The following is a 15976-nucleotide window of genomic DNA, read 5'->3' on the forward strand; positions in this document are numbered from 1 at the left end:
TCAGATCTTGCCAAAACCAACAGCTGAACAATGCTCCAATTCTCCGTAGACCTGTGGGAATATGTCAAACACCTCACACTGAAATGCTGGAACGGCTCAAAATAATGTTGAAGCACTAATCTGATGCACATGATGAGCCCAGAGAACTCATGGTCAAACTCTAGAGTGAGAATGAATGCCTGGAAGTCATTCAGGATCTGGGGACAGCAGCTAGTGTCCAAAAAAAAACGGAGGACGCCGTGTGGAAAGGGCCAGAACAGTACTGGGCTGCCACAAAGAGAGGAAGGTTAGCTGGCTGGAAGGAGTACAGGCTGAAATAATCAGGCCACAGTGACAAATGAGCCAAGGGAGGAAGGGAGGAGAGAGAGGGAAAGAGAGGGACGGCGGAAGAGGAGAAACAGTTTGAGGAGAGAAAAACAAGAGCTGCTGGTGGTGTTGGCTGGAGCTGCTCGGTAAAGTTTCAATGGCCTACATAAAGTTGATGATAGAGAAGGCTGGAGCCGGCCATGTGGCCTGTTCCTCCGAGGATTCCTGCAAACATGAGTGAGCACTGCCTCTCCTCCTCTCCGCTCTGCAGCCTTCAGACTAAGACACCTCTGCTGGCCTGCTTTCACAAGGTGCACGGCGAGTCCTGCCCCACTAAAGTTCTTCTTTAAAAGTAGGAGGGCAGTTTAACTGAAAGTCCTTCAAGTCTGGGGCAAAGCGAAAGATTCCTGATTCCATATTCTGCCTTTTGTGAGGTTGATCTGAGGACACAGAGCTGGTTAGAACTGCTGACTGGCTGTATGAAGGCCCCATTTGTTCCACAGTCTCCCAAGGCCTTGATCCATCCAGTCCTGAAATCAATATTCCTAATGGAGGCTGAACAGGATCGGGCACATCCATCCTCAGCACTCGCCACTCGCTCTCTGACTCGGATGGAGGGGTGGGCAATGTGAGGAAGGAACTCGGTGGATTCCTGCTTCAGATGACTCACCCTGTTTTCGTTTCGCAACCTTTAAAATCCTTTAAGGCGATCCCAAAGGGCCGAGAGAGCTCTGCCTCTTTAATGACGAGCCCGGCTACACTTGCTGCTCTTGTTTCCACTACACTGTGTCCAGGGTAGGTGAGGTGAACTCTCGCTTTGATAACGAAGCACTTTCTTCCTGCTTCTGGGTGGAGGAGCGGTGACCCCTGCACTTTGTGGTGCTGAGTGGGAACGAAGGCGTCTTTTCATGTGTCACAAATCCTTGCAAGGATTTGTGTGGATTTGGTGTGTGGAGCAGATGATAGTTAAATTTTCCTCCTCTAAGGTAATCCATTCAGCGCAGCCTTGACTCCCACACATCGCTTCTATGCAGCAAGGGAACGGTCGCAGCAATTACTGTGGGCTGCACAACTTGACATCCGCCTAGCTTAAGGCAGCCTTTTCCCCGGCTGATGGGATTCAGTGTGGGCTTTCACAAGGTTGTTACCAAATGAATTTCGTCTGAAGCTGCGGACGGAGACACAGCAGAGAGAATTCTCAAACAAAGTGAGACACAAAGTGTGCCAGGAGGTAAAGATGTGAGGTGGAAGAAGAGATGTTTCAAACCAGACACAAGGACAGACACTCTCGAACTTTGAACGCACACACCGCACAATCGGGCCGGACAGTGAGAGCACACACACTCCTGCTGTTCAGGGGGTTTTAACGACATGATCCCGGTCTCCAGGACCAGGTGGTTGTCGTGTTTGTGAGCTGTAAAACTATGCAGCATGCGGTTGGTGATGCTTCACGGGCCGCTCACTGTCATTGGCTCCAGGGTTTATTTTGTTGGCGGCTGATCAGGAGTCAGAAATATCGACCGAGGCACCGGAATAATCGTTCATACACGAGGACTGTTTGGGAAAAGAATCGGAACAAACTGCGCTCCAGATTAGCTTAAATCTGGAGCAGAAAGGACCCAAACTCTGGTCTAAAACCATCCTGTGTGTACAGCCAGCGTTTGCTGCATGTCTTCCTGACAAAACCAATCAATACTCCATCCTTTCTGGGTGCTCTGTGATTGCAGGGACCATTACTTCCTCTGACAGCTGTTTGGCGGGTTTTCCTGCATTCTCTCCGGCTCTCTCCTGGCACTGTATCAATAAAAACACCTCTGTGAAGCTTTATCAAAGCTGGCATTCCTCATCAGCTGCATCTTGTTTGCTTTTGAGGATAGGCAGCTCCCAAAAAAAAGAAAAAAGAAACCCAGCTGGTCCATCACACATCCATTAATAATGTACTGAAGTGCCCAAGTGCCAAGCGCCAGCAATGGTAGCGCTGTGTTTGAGGAGCCTATGGATGCTGGCAGCTCTGTGATCTGCGGGGGATTGGTCAAACAGCACACCCGTGCAGTGCACCAATTATTTCCCTGGTTGTTGTACAGTAAGACAGAAGCAGAGCTCTCATCAGTCCCAGCTCATTAGCGGCCGGCTGAGACGTCGTCTGTAGCGGCGGCTAAATGAAGCGGACACTTTGTGAGATGCATGCAGGTGCAACACAAAACAACACGTCTCACTGTGTTCTCCTCTCCAGCGGTTCAGAAGAGGAAAAAACCTTCCTTTCATGAGACATTCGGCTGCACAGGAAGCGCTTCAGTCCCCACAGAACATCCTCTGAGACGTCCTGTGTGAGTCTAATGAGCACGGACCTGTGCGTTTCCTCCTTCCTTCCATTATCGGTACCTAAAACAGACTCTGTTGCTCTCTCTGGTGGCTTGGAACCAGTCTGGTGTTTTAAAAACATCAACACAGCTGCCCCGAGTTCAGGCTCTGGTACTACAGCAGCTGCATCCACACACAGAACCACAGCTGGTTTGTACAGAGCACATCTCTTCTGTCGCACAGTCTGACAACAGGCCTTCGTCTCCTGCATCAGGGACGCTTCATCCTCTCTGTTCGAGGACCAGAAACTACTGTAGAGCTGCATCTGAGTCCACCTGAACTCCCAGTTCTGGAGCTGAGGTGGGTGGAAACAGTTCACCTTCAACTGAGTTACTTTTAACATGGAGGTCTGGGAAGATGACAAGTGGCCCCGAGAGGCCACATGGTTGTTGGCACTTCCAGCAGGTGTTTTTAAGGCCACAAAGGTGGCACGGAGGACCCAGACCTCACCAAAGTCCAGAGCACAGTGCAGCCACAGCCCATCTCCTCCTGCAAACCTTTCAGAGAATATCAGCCATGTGGCCTGATGTACAGACCCAGATGTGCCGCTCTGCCCATCCAGCTTTAACCATGCGTCACTTCTGTGTTCACAAGCTGCCGTTTGAGTTAAGGGATGCTCGCTCCTAGCCGCAACCAGGCAACCAGGCCACCAGGCAACCAGGCAGGCCCACCGGAGGCCACAGAGAGGGAGGCCGTGCTGGAAACGTTTCCAAATTGAATGTATCTAAAATAAGTCCGCCTAAAAGCTGTTGGTTTTTTTTATGTAATTCTTCCAATGCTGTGAGCACAAGTGACAAAATTAAACACCTCTGCATTATTTAGGAGCGGAGGCATGAATATTAAATCCTTTGCAAAAAGAAAAAACAGGCTTTAATACGACAATTGCAATCCGAGGCTGGAAGGAGAGGAGCCGCTTTTTATCTGCTCCCTGTGAGATGGACAGGCCCTTTCTGAAAGCAGAGAGAGGAGGTGTGAAACTTCTCATTCCCACGTAGCCACAATCATACAGTTTAGCCTGTTTGTCACTGATGGGCATTGGAAACAGTGCAGAGAGAGAGAGAGAGAGAGAGAGAGAGAGCAGGACATGGAAAACTAGAACACAGAAGGCTTTGGCAGCCACTCACTCCTGCAGGGAATTATAAAAAATACACAGGCCTGCTACTGTACGCTCGTTAAAATGCCCTCAGTTTGTTCGAGCTTCTCTTTAGCAGGCAAAAAAAAAAAAAAATCATCATAGAACGTGTGAATAACACAAATATTCAGCCGGCGATGGCTTCAGGAGAGAGAGCGCACGTGCGCTATCGTTCCACCAATTACACAGGAGTAAAGTGCTTTGTGTAATATACCGTGAATGGCGCCAGGTCCCCAATTACATTTAGAAATGTGTCCCGCCTGGAGATGAGCGCTGAATAATGAAAGCAGCCTCCATTCACCCACATATCAGACTCCAGGGACCAGTCGGGTCCCTTCAAACCGCAGTAATTATCAAAATGTGCGCTCACAATTAATATCCCTCCTCTGCAAATTGTTTCTGATGTTTTTTTTTTTCCTGGAGGAGAAAAAAAAACTTAATTAAACTAAACAAAAACTTTTTAAATGAGAAAACGCATGCAGCACTGAGAGCACGTCTGTTTAACCCTTAGAAGCACAGAGTGGTCACTTCACTGCTATCCAAACATGCTGCACCTTGTTTTTATCAGGACAGTCTCTAGGCTGTCCGGCTGTACCAATATGTTTTATATCAGCCTCTATATGAAGGGTAAAAACAATTCCTCTAATGAAAAGACGTTAAATTCTGCATGTATCGCTGCATAAAGAGCTGCTAGAAAGGAGAAAGAATCGGCATTAAAAGCCATTTCAGTGAAGTCCGATCACGGATTTCTAGATATTCTAACAAGCTTCACAGTGTGGATGTTCCTCTGTGGGGTTCTAAGGGTTAAACGGGCTGTAAACATGCACAGAAGAGCAAAGCTGACACAAGGCAGCAGCAGAGCAGAGCACACTGAAAGTGTAAAAACATGAGATAGTCACCAGAGATTTACTAAAAAAACATGTTCAATTTCCTGAAGGATCTCAAGCTCTCTAAAGACGTTTCGGACCTCATCTCTCTCTATGCACTGCTGCTTGTTCATGTACTTCATGGCGTACATCTTCTCCGTGTCCCTCTTCTGCACAATGCATACCTGCAGCAAGGAAGGGGGGGGGGTGGGGGTGAGGACAAAGGGGGACAAGGGGGAGAGAGCCAGAGAGACAAAGGTTAGTGTAACCAGGTCCCACTTGTATAATTACACAGAATCTGTTTGGCTGCAGCTGTATGGTTTCCAGTGTTTGGAGGACTCCGCCTCGCCTTTCTTCTTCTGTGGTGCCCCCTATAAAATGATGGCGATCCTTCCGCCTCTCCCCTTCTGTACAGTTTCCCTGTGGGAGAGCTGGGTGCTGTATTTCCTGACATATATAAATGCGTCTGTGTTAGTTTACCAATGTTCATTTATTGATTGTAGAGTTCTTCATATCTATGCAAACACACAGCTGTTACACGCCGGGACTTTGACGTGATGTTTAGGACGTCGTTAGCTGCTAGCTCCAGTGTCGCGGCGAGTTCAGCTGATCTCTGTCTGCCCGCTTCTGTGTGTTTAGGAGCTGGAGTGGCAGCTGAATACTTTATTGTTATCCTTTATGCTGTCAGATTAAATGAGTCCGTGTCACGTCTCACTCATAAACACAGCGCAGAGATCCACAGTATGTGCTGTTACACATGTTTGTATGAAGGCACAGGTGTGATCGCAGCCGTCAGCTGTTGATGGAGACTCCCCGAGATATAGTGACTCAAAAAACGCTGACACGGCGAGAGGCTCGAATGAACAATGGCAGAAACCACTTCCCGACAAATCAGCTCGTTATTTATTAAACGACTTTTTTTGTGGCTGCAAAACGTCAGAAAGAAGACGACGCAGCAGAGAGGTCAGTCAGCAGATGTCTGCTGCTCGTCCTGCCCGACGCTCAGCGCCGCCTCTCCTGCAGCCCTCCGTGCATTTCTTTAAATTCAGTTTGAGAAGCAGGAACAATAAGAGCAAACATGAAATGTGCATATTTAAAAATACATTTGAAGACATCAGAGTCCGTCTTTTCAGTGCAGCTTCACACAGCAGGACGGCGGCGCCTCATTTGCACGACTGTTGAGCAGAGACGCCACCGAAGTGGGCCGGAGGGAAAAACACATAATAATAGTGCTTAAGCCTTTATGTCACATGCTGGTTTCCATAAAAGGATTATTAACAGATCTCTGCTGGCCATGTGTGCCTCCTACGGTGGCCCAACAGGACCTTAAGTAAAAAGAAAACTGCATTAAACAGGGACAGCAGCAGCAGGAAGCAGGTCAGCGGCGGTCTGAAGCTGCAGTCCAGGGTCGCAGTGAAATCTAATTAAAGGCGTGCTCTGGTTTCCCTCCTTAACTTCATTTGTTAGAATAACGTGGCTTCCTGTCTGCATGTAAACATGTCGAGTCCTCACAAACAGACTCTGACACAGAGAAGGAAGCAGCGGTCCGGACTCTTTCTGTTGCTGGACTGGACTGTCCACCATGGACGGTGAATATAAAGACAGCCAGCTCCTCCTCCGGTCCGTGCAGACACTCTTTAAACGCTGTTAGCACAGAGATAAATGAAAGGGTTTGTTTCTGCACTTGATTTAAGGAGAATAAAAGAACGAGGTGTTAAAACAGACATGATGTGACAGGAGGAAAGTCATTACTGTAAGACAGCAGCTACTTAATGATGCTCATCGTTTCCCCTCCAGCTCTGACTCTGCTGCTGCTGCTGGAGCTCCTCCAGATCTCCTTCACTTCTGTCACTGTCATTAACTCATCACACACCCTGCTGCTCCTGCTGCTTCATGAAGGGTCCGAGGTGAGCATCAAGAAGATTTCTGACTACAGAAATCCATCAGAATGATCTGAACTCCGATCATCTCCTCTGATAAAAAACAGGTTCTTATTGGGTGCAGGAAGGGTTAAATTCGGTGAACTAAACCCAGAGCAGATCCTCAGACTTTTTTTTAAAAGAATCAGAAAATTGATCAAATTCAGTTTTACAAGATCTCACAAAATGTCCCTTCTGGGGCTCCGTACATCTGAGCTGCAGCCATGTGAGTGTGGTGTCAGTCCCATCTCCCCTCACAGATTATCTGTAAACAGCTTCTGAGAGCCAGCAGACCAGGAAGCAGCACCACAACTCACACCACAGCAGGACCAACAACGGACAGGATGGAATAGAATAACTTTACTCAGAGTTAGGGCTGCGACTAATTTAGTATTCGATGACTCGTTAGTGACGTCCCTGAGACGTCTACACACACACTTACACACTTTTAGTGGCCGGTATGGAGGTGGTTGCGGAACTAAGTAATGACGCTGCAGCCGTATCTATGGGAAAACTGTGACATTTACGCGTGATCCGAGTACTCGAATAATCGCAAAAATAATCGGCGAGTATCCGAGTACCAAAATACTCTTTGTTGCAGCCGTACTCAGAGTGTTATCCGTGACAGAGATGAGGAGTTATAGTCTTGGAGCTTGAGGCAGGAAAGATTTCCTGTAGCGCTCTGTTGTCCAGCACAGGACCAGGATCCCCCAGGACCAGCAGGGATTAGACCTTTAAAACACGGAGCCAGAGTCAGGTCAGGTTTGTGTGCAGTCGCTGCAGATGTTAAACTATCATTGTGTTAGTTTGATGCACCGACTTCTATGAGAAGCTGCTTGTGTGATCAGGTCACCCAACACGTCACATGACCATGGAAGGGTACGGCCACGAAGAGACGACATCAGGAGGCGGGTTACCCAGAGTTCATGTCTGCTGGCTGGACATGCACCTCCAAACCTCCAAACAGCTTGTCAAGGCCACGCAGACCTCGGGCGCTGTGATTGGTTGGCTGTGTAGCAATGTATTGCTGATGTTTCAGAATAGGCGCTCCTGTGCCGCCATTTTTAAAAACGTGTTGTTGCCTATGGACATGATAATGGACGATAAGTTTAAAACATGTTTCCCTCCAACTCCAACAGGCTCTCTGTCGCCATTGTTCACTGAAACAGGAAGTGGTGGAATGAACTGCACTGCAACAAGACACCAGAGCAGAGGTATAAACCAGGTGTTAGAGTCCGGACCGCCATGACCGCTGCCCTCCATGTCTGTTTTTCTGCCATCTCATTTTGGAACCTCTTGTTCAGCTGATCAGAGATCATTTAACTGTCTGGTTTTCACTTAACTCTTTACTGTATGTGAGCCTCCACCCTGCCTTACATCCGCCCTCAGAGGGTTAATGTCTCAGACCATCCTCTGCAAACATCACACCGAGAGTCTGATGGAAACATTCAAGTCACACACACACATTCAGTCTCAGAATCCTGTCACTGGACTTCTGGATAGAGTCTTCCTACCAGTTCAGCCCCGCCCCCTGTTCTTTTTTAGCCCTCAGCATGATAGCGCACAGCTCCAGGCCCCCCAGGCCCCCCAGGCCCTCCAGGCCCCCCCTTTTCCATCGCTCAGACCCACTTTCTGTTCCCTGTCAGCCAGGCCAGTCTGCACCATCTGCACTGTGCTGGAGGGCGAAGAAATCCTGCAGCCGCAAAAAAAGCCTCTTCATCCTCCTTCGACAAATAAACATGCACATTAACCCTTCTTTCCCTGGCCCTTTCTGCAGCAGGAACAGACCTGTGGGACTCATCTTCAGAGACAGTACAGCAGTCAGGCTGTGAATGACGCTTCTCTTGCTGCACTCACAGCACCGAGCTCAGTGGACGTTACGTTTATTTACAGAGATATGATCTGCTCAGTGAGAAAAATGGCCCCCGAGCATAACTCCCAACACCAGGTGAATAATGCTGCACACACGACATGGACAAAAGTATGTGGACATCCAGCCTCTTCCTGTCATTTGCCATTTGTACAGTCTGATGAAGGGTGATGAGGTCAGAGGTCAGAGGTCAGGACAGACAAGTTCTTCCACAGATCATTTCTTAGAGCTTTTTTGTGCCAAACACACACAGTGATCATCTAAATCCTCATTTTCAGGACATTTTCACTGGTTTGTCCATCAAATATCAGAACACACTGATGGATTACCTGCAGCTGCAGGTTGCACATGGTGTCCGTTTACTTTTGGTCACATGGTGTATATCAGTAAACTAGAACTCAATGCTCAGGGACCTTTAATAAGGACAAATACGAGGTGACAGATGTGAGAGGATCCCAGACTGAGAGCTCAGAGTGACTCCAGGTTTGATGATGATGAGGCTGCTCTTCATCTGGAATGGATGGATTCACGTTTGTGTCCTGCTGCTGTTCTCTGGAGCTGATCATTATAAGCAGCTATTTTTAGTGCTCTGTATTGAGTGTGTGGCTGTTGTGTGGAACATAAGATATCCCGCTGTCGGCTTCAGGCCTCGTCTTATCTGGATTCCCTCTCAGCCAGTCAGCGGATATGAAACGACGACTTCCAGACAAAGATTTATTCATTTATTCATGGAGTGAATTAGCAATTCAATGCATTAGTCCAGTTTAGTATCGAGGTAACAATTTTGTGGCGAGAGGTGCGAGGCTGAATGTTTCCCCCGTCATTTGCATCTGAATGGAGACGTTCTCACCCACTGAGATCAGCGGAGCTGGAAGGTTCCGGTGCCGCATGGCGCCGCAGCGAGGCCGCCTCAGACCACACTTCACTCAGAGCAGCGATGAACTCTGAAGTGTCCCTGATTCATTCTGTAACATTATCTCCCACAATGCTCATCCTGAGCTTTTTCAATGTTACACTCCAATTTAGGAACACCTGCTATTCAGAGAGAGGACAGGCAGGGCGGAGGCTGAGGGTGGTGCCAGATTTGTCCGCCGGCTGGCTGCTAATAACCTGTCACATTGATCAGGATGAAGCCAGGAGTGGTGATTCAGGAAAAGTGTGTGCTTTGTTTGGATCGTTCTTTAAGGGGTACAAAAGGTGACCAAAAGTAAATGGACACCATGTTTTTACTTGTAAAGGTGGAAATGTTGATGCTGCAGTCTACTAGATCTGCAGCTAATGATTGTTTGCATTAATTATTGATTGTCCATGATTGATCGATCAATGTATTCTGACATTCGATGGACAAATAAATGTTCCTGACAGTTCCAAGCTTCCATTAATTGATTATCTTATTGATTGATTTAGATGATCACGTTGTGTGTTTGTCTGCACAAAAATGTTCAAAGACGTCATTTTTTGTGTGGTGTCCACATACTTTTGAACATATCTCATCAGGTTAGCGATAGCATGTGTGCAAAGCTCAAGCAAACACTTCTGCATCAGACACTTAGCATGTAAGCGGTAATAAATGCCGATCAATAGCAATTAAACAAATGCTATTCTATTCTGCCCTATAGAGCACCTATAGATGAGACAGAGATCATGTGAGAGCCCATCCTTCACAGAGCACGGTCTCAGTTTCTAATCTCAGTCTCCATATCTGCCAGACGTTTTCCCCGCACTGCTCTTAAACCAACAGCGGAGCTCGGAGCCTGTATGAACAGCTTGTGGAGGTAATTCTCCAGGGTGCCATTAAACCACTGCAGAGTGAGATGACAGGGAGCTCCACGGAAACATCAAGCGATGGCAAAGAATGTGGAGAACATGATGATAATGGGACATTTGTGTTTGAATTAATTGGAGAAACTTTACAGACCCCTTATTGATCCAAAAACATCTTAATACTTTTCCTTTTACAAACTTTCTAAATCATTTGGTTCATGCTTAAAGATACATGAGGTGCAGGAAGCCTTGTTTATACTGACACCTGTGGCCACTAAAGGAACTGCACTCACTTCTAGCTTATAGAAGTCGTTGTTTGTCAGGTATGCTGCAGCTACAGCAGGTGAGAAAGCGGCAAAAGGACGGTTTAAACATGGATTAGCATGATGACAGATGTTAGCTTGTGTGTGAGTGAACAGCAGTGATGTTCTGTGGCTAGCTTAACATCTGCAACATACTTTTATTAGCTGCAATCAGTGAATCAGTGCAGTGTACAGCTAGCTTAAAAATTTTTCACAGCTAATATGGCCGCTAACATCCTCTGTATTGTTTATATCCATATGGTCCATATATTCTGTATTATTGGAAAAATCCACATTCAATCATTAGCGTATGGCCCCAAGCTAGTCACGGTTATTTTTAGCTAATAACGACATTAGCAACTAGGCTAGCTGTAACACGCCATTGATTTGCCATTGTTTCTTAGCTGATAGAGGTTTGGGTGAATTAGATGCTGTTTATCGCTCAATATTTCAGGTAAAGACCATGACAGAGAGGTTTCTTTACATTAGCAGATCTGTAGCACGTTGACTGCAGTTTTTAGAGTGGTGCATGCTGGGAAACATTTGTAGGTGTGAATTGGCTGTGATAGCATTGACTGCAGTGAGACTGAGAGTGTGCTAATCTGTGTTTGTTCAGGGGGATTTGCTCACAATAAAAAAACTGTGTACCATGAGCCGCCGTCCTCTTGCAGCGCTGCTTCCACTTTGTTACAGTTCCCCTCTGAGATGACAGCGGCCTCGTTAGAGGACGAACGGCGACTGTACAGCAGCTGTATTTACATACAGAGCGTGAGAGAAACTTCACAATGAATTCAGCTCTGCAGCTACCAGGCTGCTCTCACCCCATGCACCAGGGAACAGGAGCGGTGCTGCGGTTAATGAGCAAACACAATTAAAGGGAGGGGGTAGCCACTCATATGGTCCGTGTCCAGGGTCTGTACTCGGCTCAGGATTGGACGTCTCCAAGCAGCAGGACGAGCGGCAGAGCTGCAGCTCGGGGCGAGGCACAGACACACTGTCACAGCTGTAATCTCTGACCACCAGCTGCACCCTGCACCTGTTTATCTCTGCTGGAACCAGCCTCTTTAGAGGTGGTCAGACAGGCGCCACACTGAGGTGGGACCTACTGAGTTCTCTCTGGACGGGGTTTGAAGTGAAGCGGAGCGCCTTGTCTGCCTCAGACAGCGCAGCAGCTCGAGCTCTGATGCATGTAACTATCTTTGTTTAGCGGCAGCGGGATCATTGTTTAATCAGGGCTAAGAAAAGCCAGTAATGAGGAGGAGCGTGGCGGCTGCTTCCTGGAGCTGATCTGCACCGGGTCAGCCCAGGCCGCCTGGCAGCCACAGAGACACGCTCCTGCAACTGAACAACACATTCAAAACATCCAGCATCCTAAATAAAGCCGCGCAGCTAGTCACCCGTATGAGCTAAAAACTCCTGAGGATCCCTGATGAGGCGGCGTGAGCAGCAGTCACAGAAACTAAACTCTGTTTATTATAATGCACATAACCAAAAGTAAATGGACACCAGGTCTGATGCTGCAGTCAGTCATGATGAATCAATCATTTGATGGACAAACCATGAAATGGAAAATGTTCCTAACAGTCCAAACCTCCATTCAGTGATCATTGCTGCAGCTTCAGAGCAGATCATGAGGATGTAGATGATCACTGTGTGTCTGTCTGCACAAAAAAACTCAAAGAAATGATCTGGTCTGTCCTGACCTGAAGACCACCTGACCTCATCCCCCTTCAGCAGACATTATTACAAAGGGTCTGAGCAGGGCAGCAAACACATGCATACAGATGCTGGCTGTAGCGTCCACATACTTTTGGCCATAGATTAAACTCAAAGAATTTAACACATTCACTGCTAAATCTGCTGGAAAAACTCCACAGAGGTGAGCTCGCTGTGACCCATCTGCCTGAATGACCCATCTACTGCAGATCACCAGACTAATTATATATTCCACTGAGATGATGTGTCCGGCCCCCACCACCCACCACCACCCACCACCACAACCACCCTCAAGTTCCTGGATGGGCAGAGGATGTTAACTCAGGAGGTCACTGGATAATGATTCAACGGGCCGTCAGAGAGTTCACAATATATGAGATTTCTGATAATTAAACTCCTTCAGTTTCATTCAAACATCATCTGGACACATTCTGTGAGCTGCTCCCTGAATTCCTTCTTATTACCTGTGGGAAACACTGAGGCGGGCTGGGCCAGACCGGTCTGCAGGCCGGAGCCATGAGGCCCGTTACTCTGCTGTAACACTGTGCTTCATCCATCACAGAGCAGCGTGCACCTCCTCCACTCTCACTTTAAACACATATATTTCTGCATCAAGGCTAAAGCTAACATGTCAGAGTGCTGCTGAAGGACACTTGACACAGCGCAGCCATTGAGTCTGAAGTATGGCAGCGGTTGTAAACACCCTGAGGGGCCTGTGATGATTTTACAGGCCTTAAAGATGAAGAGTTATGGAGTCTAATGACAGAGCGAGGTGACAGAGCTGCACACTGTTAGATGAGACGCCTCATCAGGCTGTGAGAACACACACTGAAGATTCTACGCAGCTCCTTCATAAAAACAGAAACCCTGCATGTGTGTGCTTCCATCAACATGCTGCATGTTTAATGTAGACAGACGGGAACATTCTGCCATAAAGTGTGATGTATGCTGTGAAAGAGTGCATTAAAGATAGGCTGTATACAGGTGGATGACGTGGCTCTGGTGGTGGTCATAATGTGAAGCCGGGTCGCTCTGCAGACATCCACCCATCTCCACCCGGACTTCCTCAGTGGCTGCTATCCAACATTAACTAACTGAATACAGCCGTATGGAAAGAACATGAGCATTTAACACAGGCACATGGGATAAAAACTAGCTAACCAGAAAAATAAAAGTAAAGCATAGTAGAAGGTGGGGGTTTGTGAGCTATACCACCAGCAGCCACCAGGGGAGCCATCTTTATATACAGTCTATGGTTTGAATGCAAAACATGGTCTTTGTGAAAAGCTAAACAACAATGAAAGAAACCAGGTTCCAAATGAGACACGAAGCCACGCTACAAGCTAGAGCCAAAGCTAACATCTTAACACGGAGGTCTGTGAGGACTGACTCGCTTCTGGAGCCTGCTCCCAGAGGCCAGAAGGGGAACTGCAGCTGTTGGTGATTACAAGTCTCAGCGTTTGAGGTTAGCGCTCAGCAGCTTGTCTCTGTGTGTGTGTCTGTGTGTGTGCACGGCCGACCTCTCTCCACAAAGGAAAATAAAAGCTAAATTCCCTTCCTGGCCCTCTGAATCATTCATATGTTAAAACAGGGATGTATCTGTGCTCCTGCTCCTGCTCCTGACCTCCCTCCCGACCTCCCTCCAGTTAGTCTCAGTGTTACACATTTATGAACTCACAGCATCACAACACAAACCAAACTCTCCGTCATGTTGTGCTTCAAAGTGGAGCCTCATTGTTAAATCCCAGGTTTGTTTACCTCTCCCATCCGCCTCCCTCCTCCTCCTCTTCCCCTCTGCTAAACATAGCAGTCCTATCAATTGTTGTCAGAAGGTCTAAAGCTCCCGGGGACGACGCAGCTCGCAGCCAGGAGAAAAAGGTTGGCTGTTAAATTTAGTGGACGCAGTCAGGAAGCTGCAGATTTTCTCTTTTCTAGGTCAGGTAAGCACGGAGTCGGGCAGAAGCCTCCGACTGAGACACATGGAGGGGCAAGGGCTGCCGGGGGGGTGTTGCACACAGAGCTTCTGTCTTTCCTCTCAACTTCAGCAGAAGTATACTGTACATCAGTGCTGACACCCCTCAGGTGGAGGCTGCATTATTCCTCCATCAGACACAGAGTTGTGTAAGCACACCTGCAGACTCACTCCTCCTGCTCTGAGTGAGGCGAGTGCACTTTCAGGGTCTGATAAACACATCATCCAGGAGGAAGGAGGAGTCGTTTGCTCTTTCACTCGCTTCATGCCCTGGATGCCTCCTCCTGCTCCGCGGCGGCTGCTGTCAGCCTGCAGTGAAATAAAAAGTGTTTACCGAGCGCGGCCATCCGTTCACTCAGCTGCAGGATGCACCATTAGGAGGCAGCGACGTTAATGAGCGCCATCACGGCCCGGGCGAAGTGAGGCCGTGTCGTACAGGAGGGGAGAGAGAGGAGTGCAGGATTCATCAAGTCAAGTGTGTAACAGCAGCTTCAGAAACACACAGGAAGCACACTCTGACGGCCTGACTGACAACAACACAGGGATGTATCAGTGAGGTTCATCCTATCACAACTCACACATGTTAATCCTTACAGGTTTGAGATTTAATCAGAACTCTGGCTCAAAAAGAGAACTGAATTCTGAGAACAAATGTCAGGTTTATACTGGGGAGGGGACCCCAGGAGCAGTTCAGGCAGAGAGGTGAGGAAACAAGGTAAGGCACGAGGAGGTGATCCAACCGACCGAGGCAGTGACGTAGTCCAGGCAGAGATCCGGTAACCGAGAGACAGTCCACGGGGCAGAAACAAGGGAAAGGCAACTCACCAACCAGTCCAAAGCACAGTCCAAAGCAGGAAATCAGTCCGATGAGGCGAAGGTACCGACAAGGGAGCAACGAGAAATCCAAAAACCAGGTCCACAAAAGGTAATCCACAAAGACGATCTGGCAAGGTGGAGAAGACATGCAGGTGTTCACACAGTGCTAAAGCCCCAAAGAATCATGGGAAAACCGGGCAGGAACGGCCCGTGGTCGAAGCGGATGTAAACAGGAAGTGAACCGGAGGTAAAGTGGCCGCAACTTCCGGCTTGGTCCACATCAGGACCGGGGCGACTCCTTACAACAAAGTCATTTTTCTTCACTGTTATGCTTAAAACTCTTATTGTAATTTAAGACATTTAAATGAATATTCTGACCTGTGTGTGCACCGATCTTATTTTATTTTGTTTATTTTTTGGATAGAATTCCAACTTTAATTTCACAATTCTTAGAAAAATGTCAAGCCCCTCAGACCATAACGTCTGGATTGAAGAGTTCTGACCCCCAAAAACGGGTTAAGGTAGTCCTAGTCCTGCTCCATAGTTTTAAATACGGTGATTTTTATTTATTTATTAAGTTCGTATTTGGTTCGATCCTGGTACCACAGAGTTCTTGGTGTTTCTGCTTTGACTGAACTGATGACTGTAGTAAACACTCCATCTGTGACCTTTAATGACTGAACGTTGAGTCCCAAACATGTGTAGTGTATAACTATAGAGACAGGTCTGTAAAGTATGAACAAGCTTGACTAACCTTCAGTTTATAAAAACCCACAGAGAGACAGGACGGCCGTGGCGTGTGAAGGAGGGAGGAATAATGACGAAGAACAACATGCCTCAACAAAGCATGTAGAGGATGCAGAGCAGGAGCTGGAGTCTCTTAACGGTGTCAGAGGTGTAGCAGAGGTTCATTAGAGGTGAAGCATCTCATACATATTCATCAGCATGATGG

General features: G+C 47.7%; 1 protein-coding gene across 1 annotated transcript in view; it reads right to left on the reverse strand.

Moving 5' to 3' along the window:
- Positions 1-15976, reverse strand: part of stk32c (serine/threonine kinase 32C) — a 58728-nt gene that overhangs the window by 15258 nt on the left and 27494 nt on the right. Inside the window, exon 3 of the mRNA XM_028423368.1 lies at positions 4699-4850. Within this exon, the coding sequence (XP_028279169.1) occupies positions 4699-4850 (152 nt within the window). The remainder of the gene's footprint in view (positions 1-4698; positions 4851-15976) is intronic.

This window comes from Parambassis ranga, chromosome 15 (genome assembly GCF_900634625.1).
Source record: "Parambassis ranga chromosome 15, fParRan2.1, whole genome shotgun sequence".
NCBI classification, from domain to species: Eukaryota; Metazoa; Chordata; class Actinopteri; family Ambassidae; genus Parambassis; species Parambassis ranga.